The 12,500-nt window shown below is 40.6% G+C and overlaps 1 protein-coding gene across 1 annotated transcript in view; it reads right to left on the bottom strand.

Annotated features, from left to right (window-relative positions):
• The window catches only part of fbn2b (fibrillin 2b), a 62,975-nt gene that overhangs the window by 49,117 nt on the left and 1,358 nt on the right, over positions 1-12,500 (bottom strand). The window contains exons 2-4 of the mRNA XM_020613073.1: positions 9,704-10,028; positions 3,921-4,003; positions 3,654-3,755 (exon numbers count right to left, since the gene is read on the bottom strand). Of these exons, the coding sequence (XP_020468729.1) occupies positions 3,654-3,755; positions 3,921-4,003; positions 9,704-9,882 (364 nt within the window). The 5' untranslated portion in view covers positions 9,883-10,028. The remainder of the gene's footprint in view (positions 1-3,653; positions 3,756-3,920; positions 4,004-9,703; positions 10,029-12,500) is intronic.

A 12,500-nucleotide genomic window follows, 5' to 3' on the forward strand; every position in this document is an offset into this window, starting at 1 on the left:
GGTGACAAGTCAGCTGCAGTTTCAAAATGAATGGGCGATGTAGTGACACAGAAAACTGCTTGAGATTTTGTCAAAGGTCCCAAAGCCAAGATGGTTTCCATTCTAGGAAAGTCAGAGTCCTGCACCGTGATTTCAGTGGCATTAACTTTGTTCCTCACACACTAGTTTATCTGTCTACATTCCTCATATCTGAAAGGACAGAGCATTACTTCATTGTTTTCCCAAGACTCACCAGTTCTCCATGTCACTTACAAATAGAAGCCTGTCAGTCTACCAAGAGCTGCGTCTCAGGGTAATAACTAAATAATTACGTTTATGGGAAGACAAGGTTATAAAAATGACCTTATATGATGATCAACACTGCCGCTCTGCTCTAAACTGTCAGTGAGTTTAGTAGAAGGGTGACAAAAGCCATTTTCACACATGAACTCTGGACTCTGTCGGTGGAATCAGACACAGACTTTGTGCAGAGATGCCTTTTCACACATGTAGCACACAGCAGGAGGGAGCTCATGTCAGATGTGTTCTCACCTACTGGAAATACTCCATTTGGTTTATACGCAGAGGGTGCACCTGGGTAGAGCGCACAGGAGGTGGGACATGACACGGTCAAGCAGCCAGTTTACAATTTGGTCATGAACAACTGAGTCTCTTGCCCTGCCTGACGATTCTGGTACCGGCTCTAAACGACAAATGATTCCAAATCTTGTCATGTCTCCAGTTAGATATTTTCGTTGATGTCTTCATTGTTAATGACAATTTTTCTTTACTGCTGGATGTTTGTATTCTTCCGGCAAATAATCCAGACTATATGCTGCTGCATTCTCGGCTCACTCCAGCTCAGTCTGACCTTATGCAGACTTTGTACTAGGGAGCTGGCAGAGTAAAATTCATTTAAGGTCCACGTCAACTGACTTGGACATTTGTGTTCTCACATACAGCCCCCCTGGGTAATGTCTAGATAATTTCAGGATTCCAGTGCATGTCTGAAAGGGGCTTAAGGCTTACCCTTAAATAACTCATTGCACCTTGGTTTTGCAAAGATTTCACATTTCTATTTCTGGAAATGTGTAAATGTCTAAATGTCTGCCAGGCTATCCACAGAAACACATGCTTATATTGTTTATTGGCAAACGGCAAAGATTCCAGGAAGAGTCATAAAAAAAATCGATGACCATTTGTGTAGACCAAGAAATAATGATAGACATGTGGCTTACATGTAGAAAGTCACAAATGTGTTACTGATTTATTTAAACCTCTGCATTCCACAGACAAGCATGAGACATACAGTTGCTATCTAGAACACAGTCAAGCAGGGTGCCAGAATCTGGCTGTATAATTAAAGCAAAGGAAACTGACGTTTCCAGTTGAATCTCCATAGAGGTGCAGTTTACTTCCAGCTGCATTAAATTATTCTGTTAAAAAGTGGTCGCTCTCTATCTCTCTCTCTCTTTAAAAGCTAAATCTTGGAGTTAGCAGATTGGGGAAGACAAGATCTACAATGAGGAGTGTTTGTCTTTTCCTAACGTGGCTTAAAGCCTCAGAGACTTATGATGTTTTGCAAACAGTTTCCAACTTAGTAATGTGTTAAACACACTTAAAACAATAAGTGTCACTCTGGGGCTTCAAATCAGCTCAAAGCTTTATAACCAAATATAGAACAGAGCCAAGACAATTACAAACATAACTGGACTGGAGTAGTTCAGAAGTAATTAAACATAACACGCTGAGCAAATCAACAGATACTTTTAATTGGTTAGAATTATAACTTCATCTTTGAGACCAGAGATGGCAAAGGATTTCCAAATATGTTGTCCCCCATGGTTCCATGGTTAGCAGGGTCATTCAGCAGAGCTCAGGAAACTTCTGGGTCTGACATTCACTAAAGCCACCAGAGAGGCCAGAGGAAGGTCTTTTCCGTGACACACACCACTATAACAGATCGATAAAACATTTTCCCCTCAACTAATGAAGTGCTGTATGATTAAACTGATCATTCGGTATCTCAGTAGCTTCCTTTCCTGCCTTCACTCTGCCTGTAAAGCTGAAGAAAATCCACTACAAATCCCAGCTGAGAATCACTTAAATTTGGTCGAGGTCTGCTAAGCTCTCGCTTTAATTTATCACCTCACTTTCATGCGCCACTCCTGCCCCTAAGGAACATGACTTCATAGCTTTTGCCAAAGTACTGAATCTGCAGGAGATCTGCATGTAGCTTGCCATACAGGTCAGAGGCTTTCTCCACCCCACCCACTGTTCCTCTGAGAGTTATCTTTAGTTATGACTGGAACAAATCCTGTTTTAAAACTCTTGTTCACAACCAACTGATGCTTACTGTGTCCATGTACAGTATGTGTACATGTACTTTTTCTGTCTGTTTAAATAAGACCGTCTATGTGCAAATGTCCGTGCGTACAGTTGCGTGAGTGAAAATGTGTGTTAGCGAGTGGGCTTACTGGAATGTGAGCATGTATACAGGGTCTCACAGGGACCAGGCATGACTGACGAGCTGACTTTGGCCTATTAAAGCAGTGAAGCTGACCACATTGCATGCTACTTAACACACACAGTGACACACATTTTGACAAAGTGGTGCTTAATGACAAGGTTCTCGGTATGTCCTGCACATATTAACTTCTCATGTAAATCCTGTGCTAATCTCACTAAGACAAATATGATTTCACACACCCTGCATGTGCAATAAACATCTGAAAACATATTGACCCTGAGTGGTTTGTAACTAAGCCCAGAAGACGGGACCGGGGCTTTAATCCGGACAATCCCTGTGACCTGCAGGCTGTTGTGCAGGCCTGCTACTTTTTACACTACTATCACACTGGCTACAGTACTAATCTGGCTCCCATGAGGGAAGGCTGGAACTTTCGGAAAATAGCAGAGCAACTGATTGAGAAGAAGCTGAAACTGCTCAGTATAACAGGCAACATCATTTGGTCACTAGTTTACAACAATTCGCTACTTTGCCATTTCTCATTTACACTAATCAAAAAAACGTAATCAACAGGCCAAATGTTCTTTATCTGGAAACCTGGCTGAAAGCAACTCTAACCACTATGTAATCCTGCTGTTTCAGTTGTATACAAGGTTAAGTGAAGGAAAAAGGAACATCTTGTGTGGGAATTTTATATTATCAGTCTGGGTTTTTTGATGACCGATGAGCAGTTAGATGATACCACACTACTGCTTGTTAATATCAGTCAGTTAAATATATGTGACACCAGTACCTGGTTAACTTAGCTTAGCACAAAGACTGGAAAAAGGGAAACAGTCTGGCTGTGTTCAAAATAATCAAATTCTGACTACCAGCACATCTAAAGTTCAGTAACTGACACATTACATTTTGTTTGTTTAACCTGTACAAGTGTAAAAACTATACTTTGTGCAGCATTTGTGTGTCACACTATATTTTGGTTAGGGTAGTTGCCAGCCATTTAGAGCTGCTAATAGGCAGACTTTGTTATGTTTGTCATGTTGGAAAAAATTGTCAGATGAATGTAATGTGATTGATAAAAAAGCAGCAAAATTCTTACTTACTTTAAATCTATTTGCCAGTTACCACCTTATGATAAGAATTTATTCTACATGAAGATAAAGTTATTTTATGTGTGTGTGAGAGAAGTGGTACCGTTACTGACCTCCTGTTGCTGCTCCACAGTTGGGAGAGAGCTGGCCATTGGAGCAGGTACACATGTTGGGTCTGGAACAGAAGCCATCACCACATGAATTCCTGCAAATAGCTGAACAGTGGGAGAAGAAGAGGAGAAAGAGAAGAGAGTGACTTTGACTGGTACATACTGTAAATGCTCTGTTGTCAACCGACAAAAACAACATAAGCAGAATTGTGGCCTATCTGTTATCTTGTACACTGGACTTAAAAAGGGTTCAAGGATGGAACAACTTACGAACGATACACTGGTTCCCTCCTGGCAGAGTCTTCCAGCCTGGACAGCAGTATGAATGGTAGCGAGAGCCACACACATTAGGCCTGAGACCAAAAGAAAAAACCAACAAACTCACTGCTTACCCTTACCTCTTAAACATATTTTAGTGAAATACACACACAGTTGGAGTTATTTTCTGAACTGTTCAAGACCTGCATGGCCTCTGCTTTCCAAATAAACAAACTTTTACACAAAGCCTCCTGGAGACATTTATGGAGGTATTTTCAGAGAGGAGAGGAGGGGAAGGACAGCTACAAGCCTGCATGATGAGGAGTGTCATTTTGTTTTCATTCAAGGCTAAAGTTAAACATGGAAGGACGAAATGTATAAAGTCTTCTTTTCTTCATTCATGGCTGTCCTGGCAAATATCCAGTGTAACTCCCCATAGCTGTCCCCCTCTCAGTGAGCTCTGATTCTGGACAGACTGCAGTGAACTTTGATCCAGTTTGACATGCAGTATGTAAGACTCATCGCTTATAGAGAGCTTAATTGTCCTGACAGGTTAGCCACCAAGTTTTCTTTTGAGGGAACAGCTAAACTAGATTTAGAGATGACACGCGGACAAACCCGCACATAAACGTGCAGTAGGACTAAAGTCTGCAGCTGCCTTACAAGATAATGTGAAGGACACTTCAAGTTTAATCACCCATTAAGTATTACACAACTACTTATTTTGTAATTCACTTTATTGAGAAACAGAATAAAAATCTCAATATGCATCAATCCCAAAACCAAAATCCATGTACCAAAATGAACGTGTGTATGAGTCAGTGTACACTCAAGTGAAAAACCCCAAGACGCTGCATGAAGCTGTCGAATACATTGACTGGATGGATTCCAACTCTGTGGTTGTGCTAATGATATCCTTAGTGACTTTTCAGCTTGAATAATGATGGGTACATCTGTGGTTATCTGTGGTGGTGGTGGTGGTTAGTTGTTTGCATTTGCTGATAGCATGACTAAGAACTGAGGGACCACAGCTTGGTAAACTGAGACAAAGCCTGATCCAGATGCTCATGGTAAAGTCATTTACCACAGGGATCACATCTTTTGAATCTGGACAATTTCTGATGGATTACCTGGTGTTTTCTGATGCTGACTGAGGATTAATAAAACTAGATAACAGCAGGTCAAGGTCTAAAAGGGGCACTTCAGGGATTTAGTATGGCACTTCCATAGAGTTGTGAGTTAATTTGTCTGTTTCAAATTCAATCTTCTCAATTTATAACTCAAGTTTCCTGCCAAACGTTTCAATATGTCAATATGTCTCAAGCTTAACTTAAAATTATCCATATATATTTGCACATAATTAAAGTGAATGTTAGCTCTGATTAACTTTCCTCCTGCATAAAACAGATGACCTTCCTCTCCTCTTCACCAGACGTATCCATAGTAACCCCAGATGGTCACAAGGGAAATGACAGCTGGGGTTTGAATTGCTGATGGATGGAGAGCAGAGCACACCTCCAACCACATTACCAGATGGCATGGTGGGACAGAAGAACTGACAAGCAGGTGGGCTAGAGACATATTTATGTAGGTAGAGAGTTGGTGGTCACACAAAGAGGAAAAACAAGTAGAGGGAGGAAAGACAGTGGATTCTTTGGAACATTTCCAGAAACTGAAAAGAGAGAAAGTGTGAAGTGAGTGAGAGGGACGGCGGTTAGGAAGAGGAAACACAGAATGTTGGGAAAGGAACAGGAGATCAGTGGGAGGGAAAGCAAAACAAGCTTATGCTGAGGAGAGGAGGAAGCGGGAGCGGAAAACAGAGATATGGAACTAAAGGAGAGAGCAGCATAAGCATGAAGATTCCAGACCCGTGGTGGGGGGGCTGCAGTTCTGGAGCAGACACACAAACCAAACAGGGCTTAAGAAAAACTTCAGAAATGCACAGAGCTAGACATCAACAACCCAACACTTAGTGAGCTGTGAACCCAGCTTCGTCCCTGATCTATTTCTCCACAAAGCATTAAAAAAGTTCCGCTGTTACAAATGTGGGGGATGTCTATATATCAAGGATTTAGAGGTATGACCCTGAGGGGGCTTTGGTTTGTTATTCTTCCTTTCTCACTTTTTCCTCCAGGTCAATTCCTGGTCTCCTATCACAGAGAGGAGGCTTTAAAGGGTGAACTGAAGTAAAACAGACTTGAAAGACAGCCATAAAAATTGACCTTAAGCCCCTGGAGTTTTTCTTAATATTTAAATGTCCTACTGCTCGCAGGGCTCAATCTAAAGGAGATTAACTCTTATTTGGCCAAGTTGCATTCACTGAAGTTGTCTACCAGCCCATAAATAATGAATTAACTGCCATTAATTGAAATAAAAGGAAGACAGCTGCTGCCACATCCAAAGGTAAATATGAAGACACTGTCATATCTGTTTTTTCAGAGCTCAAAGACAAAAAGGATAATAATACACATAGAAATAAACATTTAGAAAAGCTCATTTTTATGTACACAACCTAGTTATCTTGTAATTTCAAGTTAATTAACATTCATTTTAGAGCCTAAAATGTTTTTAGGAAATATGCCATACGTTCTTTGGTTTCAGCTTTTCAAATGTGAGAATGTTCAGTTTTTCTATATTATCCATCACTGTCAATTGAATATCTTTGGGTTTTGTTCAGACAAAACAAGCAAAGTGCTCGAATGCTAATCTTCTATATTAATATAGTAATAACATAAATCAAATACAGCTCTGCTCATACATAAACTCACGTGATGCCTTTATGTTTGTTTATGTCTAGATTAGTTTTATTGTGTTTAAATCCATGTGTGCGGCTTGTGTGTTTGTGTCCATGTGCGTGCGAATTAAACTGAGCTAAATCTCTTCATACACTCTGACATTAAGTTGAAACTTCTTGATTCATAGACCATGTGAAAATCACCTGTCTCAGATGATCCTGTTTTATAGCTAAGTCTTAGGCTGCACATACAATAAGCATAAAATGCAGACATGTGAAAACCTAAAATGGAATCAAATGCACATGAAACACAAAGGGGAAACTGGCAATTTTCCACTCATCTCAAATAAAAATTCTTCTTGATCTTTACTGTCTTTTTTCTTTCCCCTATCCTCAAAACAATCAAATAATTCTGAGTTAAGATGTTTGCTCTGAAACATCCAAACCTGGGAAATTCTTCTATTTCTTTTCAGAACATGCCAAGGCAGACTATAAATAGAGGACCTCGTCCAGGCCATCAGGGTGGTACTGACATTAATCTTGGAAGGGACTTGAGTGACTGAATTAAATTCTAAGCTTTGGGGCTGACTGTATGCCAAGCTAACCAAGCAGCCAAGCGTCTCTCCTCAGCAGAGCTTACTGGGCCAAGCTAGGCTAAGTTAATTAGGTTTCTGGCTACAAAAAAATAACTTTGCTGGATTCTTTAACTGTTATATACAGTACCAGAGGCTGTGCATACTATACTATAAGCATTCAGTGCTTAGATACTATATTAGAACAAAGAGAAAGAAATCAAAAGCAAAAACTCCCTGTCTCTGCCTCACACTTTCCTTTTCTTGTCCTACCAACTAAACAGTCATTGAATAAAGAAGACCAGGCAGCCAGCCAGCAAGCCTAAGGTCTGATCAGATGTCGCCCTTAAGTGGATGGATGACAGGCTGCCATGTGCTGCGGGAGCCAATCAGTGTCAGTGCTACCAGACACAGACCAGGGAATATGAAGAGCTCTAGCCAGCAAATAAACACAGCGCCCCAGCCCAAGGCCAGCGTAATGACCATCATTATCTCCCACACACAGAATCGGTGAAACCCAGACTGAGTTACTGACAGTCCACTGTGATTGGTGACACTTCTAGATGAAAGCATTACAGTAGACACAAGTGCAGGTTTGCATGTATTGTAGTTTTTTAAGTGTGGAAAAATTAAGCAACTCTTGAGTAAGAAACCTTTGGCTTACACTACACAAATCCTTATCAGCAGCCAAAATACCTTCTTACTCATCACATGTGTGTGATTTCTTTACTCTTGAGGCTTTCATCCAGTTGTGGTTTGATGAAACATTCTCACATGTAGATGACTAATTTTACCCGATTTCAGACAAATTGTGGTTGTTTTCATCCAACAACACTCAAACCGGATCTGAAAATAAATTGACCACATTATTCCTGTTTGCTTTGGGCAACTCACACACCACATGGGAGATGATTTAAAGTTTTAAAACTATTGAAATGACAGTTACCAGTCGACACTTAGAAATCCAATAAAAATAACCAAAACTACATCAAACATTCTGTCAAATACCTTCAGTCTGGGGGCCTTGTACTGGTCTACAGCCCACATACAAACAGGGCATCTTGGGTTTCAACGATGCTATGTAATCTCATCACCTGTTTACTTTGGTACAGAAAACTATCAATGCATGAGTATTTCATTCCTAACACAGCAGTGTTTCCAGAACTTAACAATGTATTGGAAAAGGTCTGTAGGCTGCTGTCACTTGCTCTCATGAAACCACACACTATGTGGTGGGAATAATTTGCTATTGTGCAAGGCCTCCTGGTTTCTTGACTCTCTTGCTGTCTGTTAGACAGAATTAGTGCTCAGTCAGATCATATCTTGAGTTCAATGCCAATCGCCTCATAGTCCATTGAACAATGGGAGACTGGAGACAGGACAGGTCAGATAGGACAAGTACAATGGCCAGTGGAGTAGAAATGTTAATGCACTAGTTATTTTTCTCTAACTTTCTCACTATCACTCCCAATTTCTTCTTCCTTTCATCTCTCATTTCCTTATATGCTCTCATTTTTTCATACTTTTTCTTCCCTCTGCAGCTTTGTCACCTACAGCAGTGAAACAAACGCCTCTTTTCATAGCGCCCTCGGGTGATTTGAATACCTCATTTCCTGTGGCTTGGCACTGGGGGAACCATAAGCTGGGACAGATGGGAGGGTCTGATTGGAACAATTGATGCAGACACTGAAAACAGGCCCCAAAACAAACCATCCATTGTTTTTGAAATGTGTAAAAACTTGTTGCCACAGTGACATGCATCCTATACAGATTCATAGTGCTCAGCTAATGATATGAATTATCTGGGCTGCAGGAGAGAGAAGGGACAGAGGGAGAAGGAGGGGGTTGTAATTGGTGTAATTTCTCCGGCTGCTCCCCACATTCAGACATTCAAACAAACACCTTTAAAAACATACACATGCATAAATGGATTTTCATATGTACCTAAAACACCATTTTTGCCACTAGGGCCAGCAGTTTCCTCACAGCAGTCCTGAGCTACCTTCTCCAGCTTTAACTAGCTCTGGGTCATGCTTTTCACTCCTCATCCCATCATGTGATGTACAGAAAGCTGCTTTCTCATGAAACTGACAATGTGCAGTAACTACTGGGAGATTTCAGTATGCCGAGCTGCCTCTTAAGATTGAACATGTGCTGTTATTGAGGAAAACAATGTGGTAGTATTCATCAGCATTATTTGGTATGTGAGCTTGGCCTTAATCCAGAAAGCACAGCAGTTAAAAAAAGAGCTTCTAGGACAGCAGAATAAAGAAAATAATTTATATTTTAAACTTGTCCAGATTCAGCTACAAATGTCTGAGTCATATATGCAAAATCAAACTTAATGCACTTTTCTTCATTTCAGCACTCTTCACTGAATGCTTCTGCAGTATCTCATTAATACAATAAATAACAAACTGCATTAAGAATTGCTGTTCATTAGGATTTGGCCAAAGACAAGGGACACACACAGAGACTCTCATCCCTACCCTCTCAGAGTCTCCTGGCCACGACGTCGAACCCGCTGCGCCTCTCTTTGGTCTGTAGTGCCGGTGAAGCGGCTGGCTTGGTACGGTCCATTTGCAGTTTCACCAAACGCCACATGGACCGCCATGAGGCACACAACCACCCATCCCAGCAACATCTGAGCCAGCTTCCCTGATCCCATTGGATGGTCTGGCTATGCCTCCAACCGTAGCACCTCTGTGTTACCACTCACTCTTGGGCTCTCTTTTCACAGGATGGACTCAGGCTGAGCAGAGGGATCTAAATCTGGACCCAGGCCAAGTCCTGGTGTGCACTCCAGAGCAGTGGCTAGACAGATGAAAGCAAAGAAACACGTGAAACACAGTGGTACTAATCAAGCTTACGCTGTGAAAATTGTTCCACTCAAACATTTTGTTAAACATAGTCCAACTGCCCTGCCAAATGAACTCAAGTACCCCTTCGTCTGCACTACGTGTGAAGTTCCAGAAGTGTTCGTTTGAATAGATTATAAACTAAATGTTATTAAGCTCTATCAGTGACAGTGGGTACTGTTTTAATACAATAGTTTAAACAAGTGTTTAGGCAGTTTAGATTGCTGTGGTCAAGTTTGAATTTGTACTATATGGAGTGTCACACATTTTAACCATTTATTCATTACTGCTCTTAAGGATAACAGGATGACTGTGCCCCCATCTGCCGGACACGAGAGGTCACTGAATGTGAATCATATACTATGGCCTGTGAAGTCACGAGATCTCAACCCAGTTGAACACCTCTGGGAAATTTTGGACCAACCAATATCTTTTGGTAAAATGGTGTTCATCCCTCCAGTAGAGTTCGAAGACTTGTTGAATCAATGCCAAGAAGCGCTGAAGCTGTTCTGGTGGCCCAACACCTTTTCTAAAGGCAGGGACACACTAATTGAAACCTTCAAAGACTGGACAAGCACACAAAGACTGTTTCCACCAACAGATTTTGAGTGATTGAAGGAAGGAGCGTGCACTTTATTACTGTGGACAACACACTAAATGACTGCCCATAACAGCTGGAAGTTCTGGCAGTAGATGAGCCTGTAAATCCTGTGAGATGATGCCAATGGCCGCATGTTCATGTACCAAAACAACCTTGGAAAGAATCAGCTGTTTTTACATTACTTTTAATAACGTTTAACCCTTTACTTTTAGCTATCCACTTCAGCTGTTCTTTCACTATTTACTTTTGAGCTGTTTCACCTGTTTAACATTATTCATTACTTTAAGCTAACTACAGTATTTCATTTGCTTATCCTTAACTTTTAATTATTGTTATTTAATGTGATCCACTTACCCAATAGGCCACTGAACATTATTCATGGTTTTTAGCCAGTTAATCTTAACTTCTCTGCTTACTCAATAAATACTTTTCAAGCACCAACTCTAGCTGATGCAGATTCCTGGCTATTGTTAGTTTACTAGTTAGCTAAGTAGCTGAGCTTTTCACATACCTCCTGGCAACTGCAGAAGTACACCACGGGTAACAATATGTCATTGATTCAATAAGTGAAACTGTGACACAGCTCAAATCACCCTCATATATGTTCTAGCCTTAAACACCTTGTTATCAGGACATCACAGTTCTCCTTAAAAGGGTTTTATAATTGAATTATCTGCTGATTTGATTATCTGCTGTGTGTGTGTGTGTGTGTGTGTGTGTGTGTGTGTGTGTGTGTGTGTGCATGCTTGGTGGTTTCATAGAGAAAAGAAGAAACATAGGTTGAGGGTGAATAAAGAAGAACATGCAAAAAAAAATAAAAGAGAAACTTAAATCCTGACTTCCATCTGTTTTTACTCATAAATGGTTTATCACTCCAGAGACACTAAATACTGCATGTACTGATTACAAACTGAAGAGTCAGAGTCATAAAGTGATAACAGAGACATGCTCAGTATAAAAAGACTTGGTAATGTTGAATATTAAATGTTTAGCGTCATTACAGGAAAGTTAATATGGATTCCATATAACATCACCGAAGCTGTTATAAACTGAAACATGTCTAAACAAGGAAATTGTTTTTGCCCTGTGAGCCACTTGATAATAAAGAAGTCCACACTTTGATAGCCTAATGTGCAAGTGCAATGTTTTAAGTATAATCTCTGTGTATCAGGTTTATTTTCAAGCCTCCTTTCATTTGTAGGAAAAAACTGCCTGTTTATACATCTCTAGCCCTCTAAAAGCTATTTCAAACATCGCTTCCATGTGACAAGTGGTCATCATGAGTATGCACTGCTTTGATTTAATGGGTCACAAGAAGAAGAAGAAAAGGTTAGGAATCATGCCCTAAATCACTGCTGTGTGCCTCGAGGGAGTCAGCGATACAGACGATAGATGGTGTTTGAAAAGACGGGGGTAAGAGTTAAGTAAAAGTTAGTGAGAAGGTTAGTAAGAGTTAGATGGTGATTGCTAACCCTATATTGCTAAGCCTATATTGTCTTACGATACTGTACCAACTGCATTAGGGTATAGTCCAACTGGATCTGGCCTGCCATGAGGTTTATTTTCTCTTCTCCGCCTCATTATAGACCACAGGTTTAAGGGTGAACTGTGGGCCCCTGATGATATATAACGTCAGCAGACCCAGCTTCCAGCCCTCCAGTCATGGGTCCAACCACATCATATATGTAGGCTGGACATAGAAGAAAAGAAAAGAAAAAACTGGCCCCACATCCTGCTGACTGAGATGTATTTTAATAGAGGATGAGCAATAGAAGAGCAGACTCACTCAAGCATGCAGGAAAAAAAACAGAAAAGCATTAGGAAAAA

The sequence above is a fragment of the Monopterus albus genome, unplaced genomic scaffold (assembly GCF_001952655.1).
Source record: "Monopterus albus unplaced genomic scaffold, M_albus_1.0 scaffold129.1, whole genome shotgun sequence".
Lineage (NCBI taxonomy): Eukaryota > Metazoa > Chordata > Actinopteri > Synbranchiformes > Synbranchidae > Monopterus > Monopterus albus.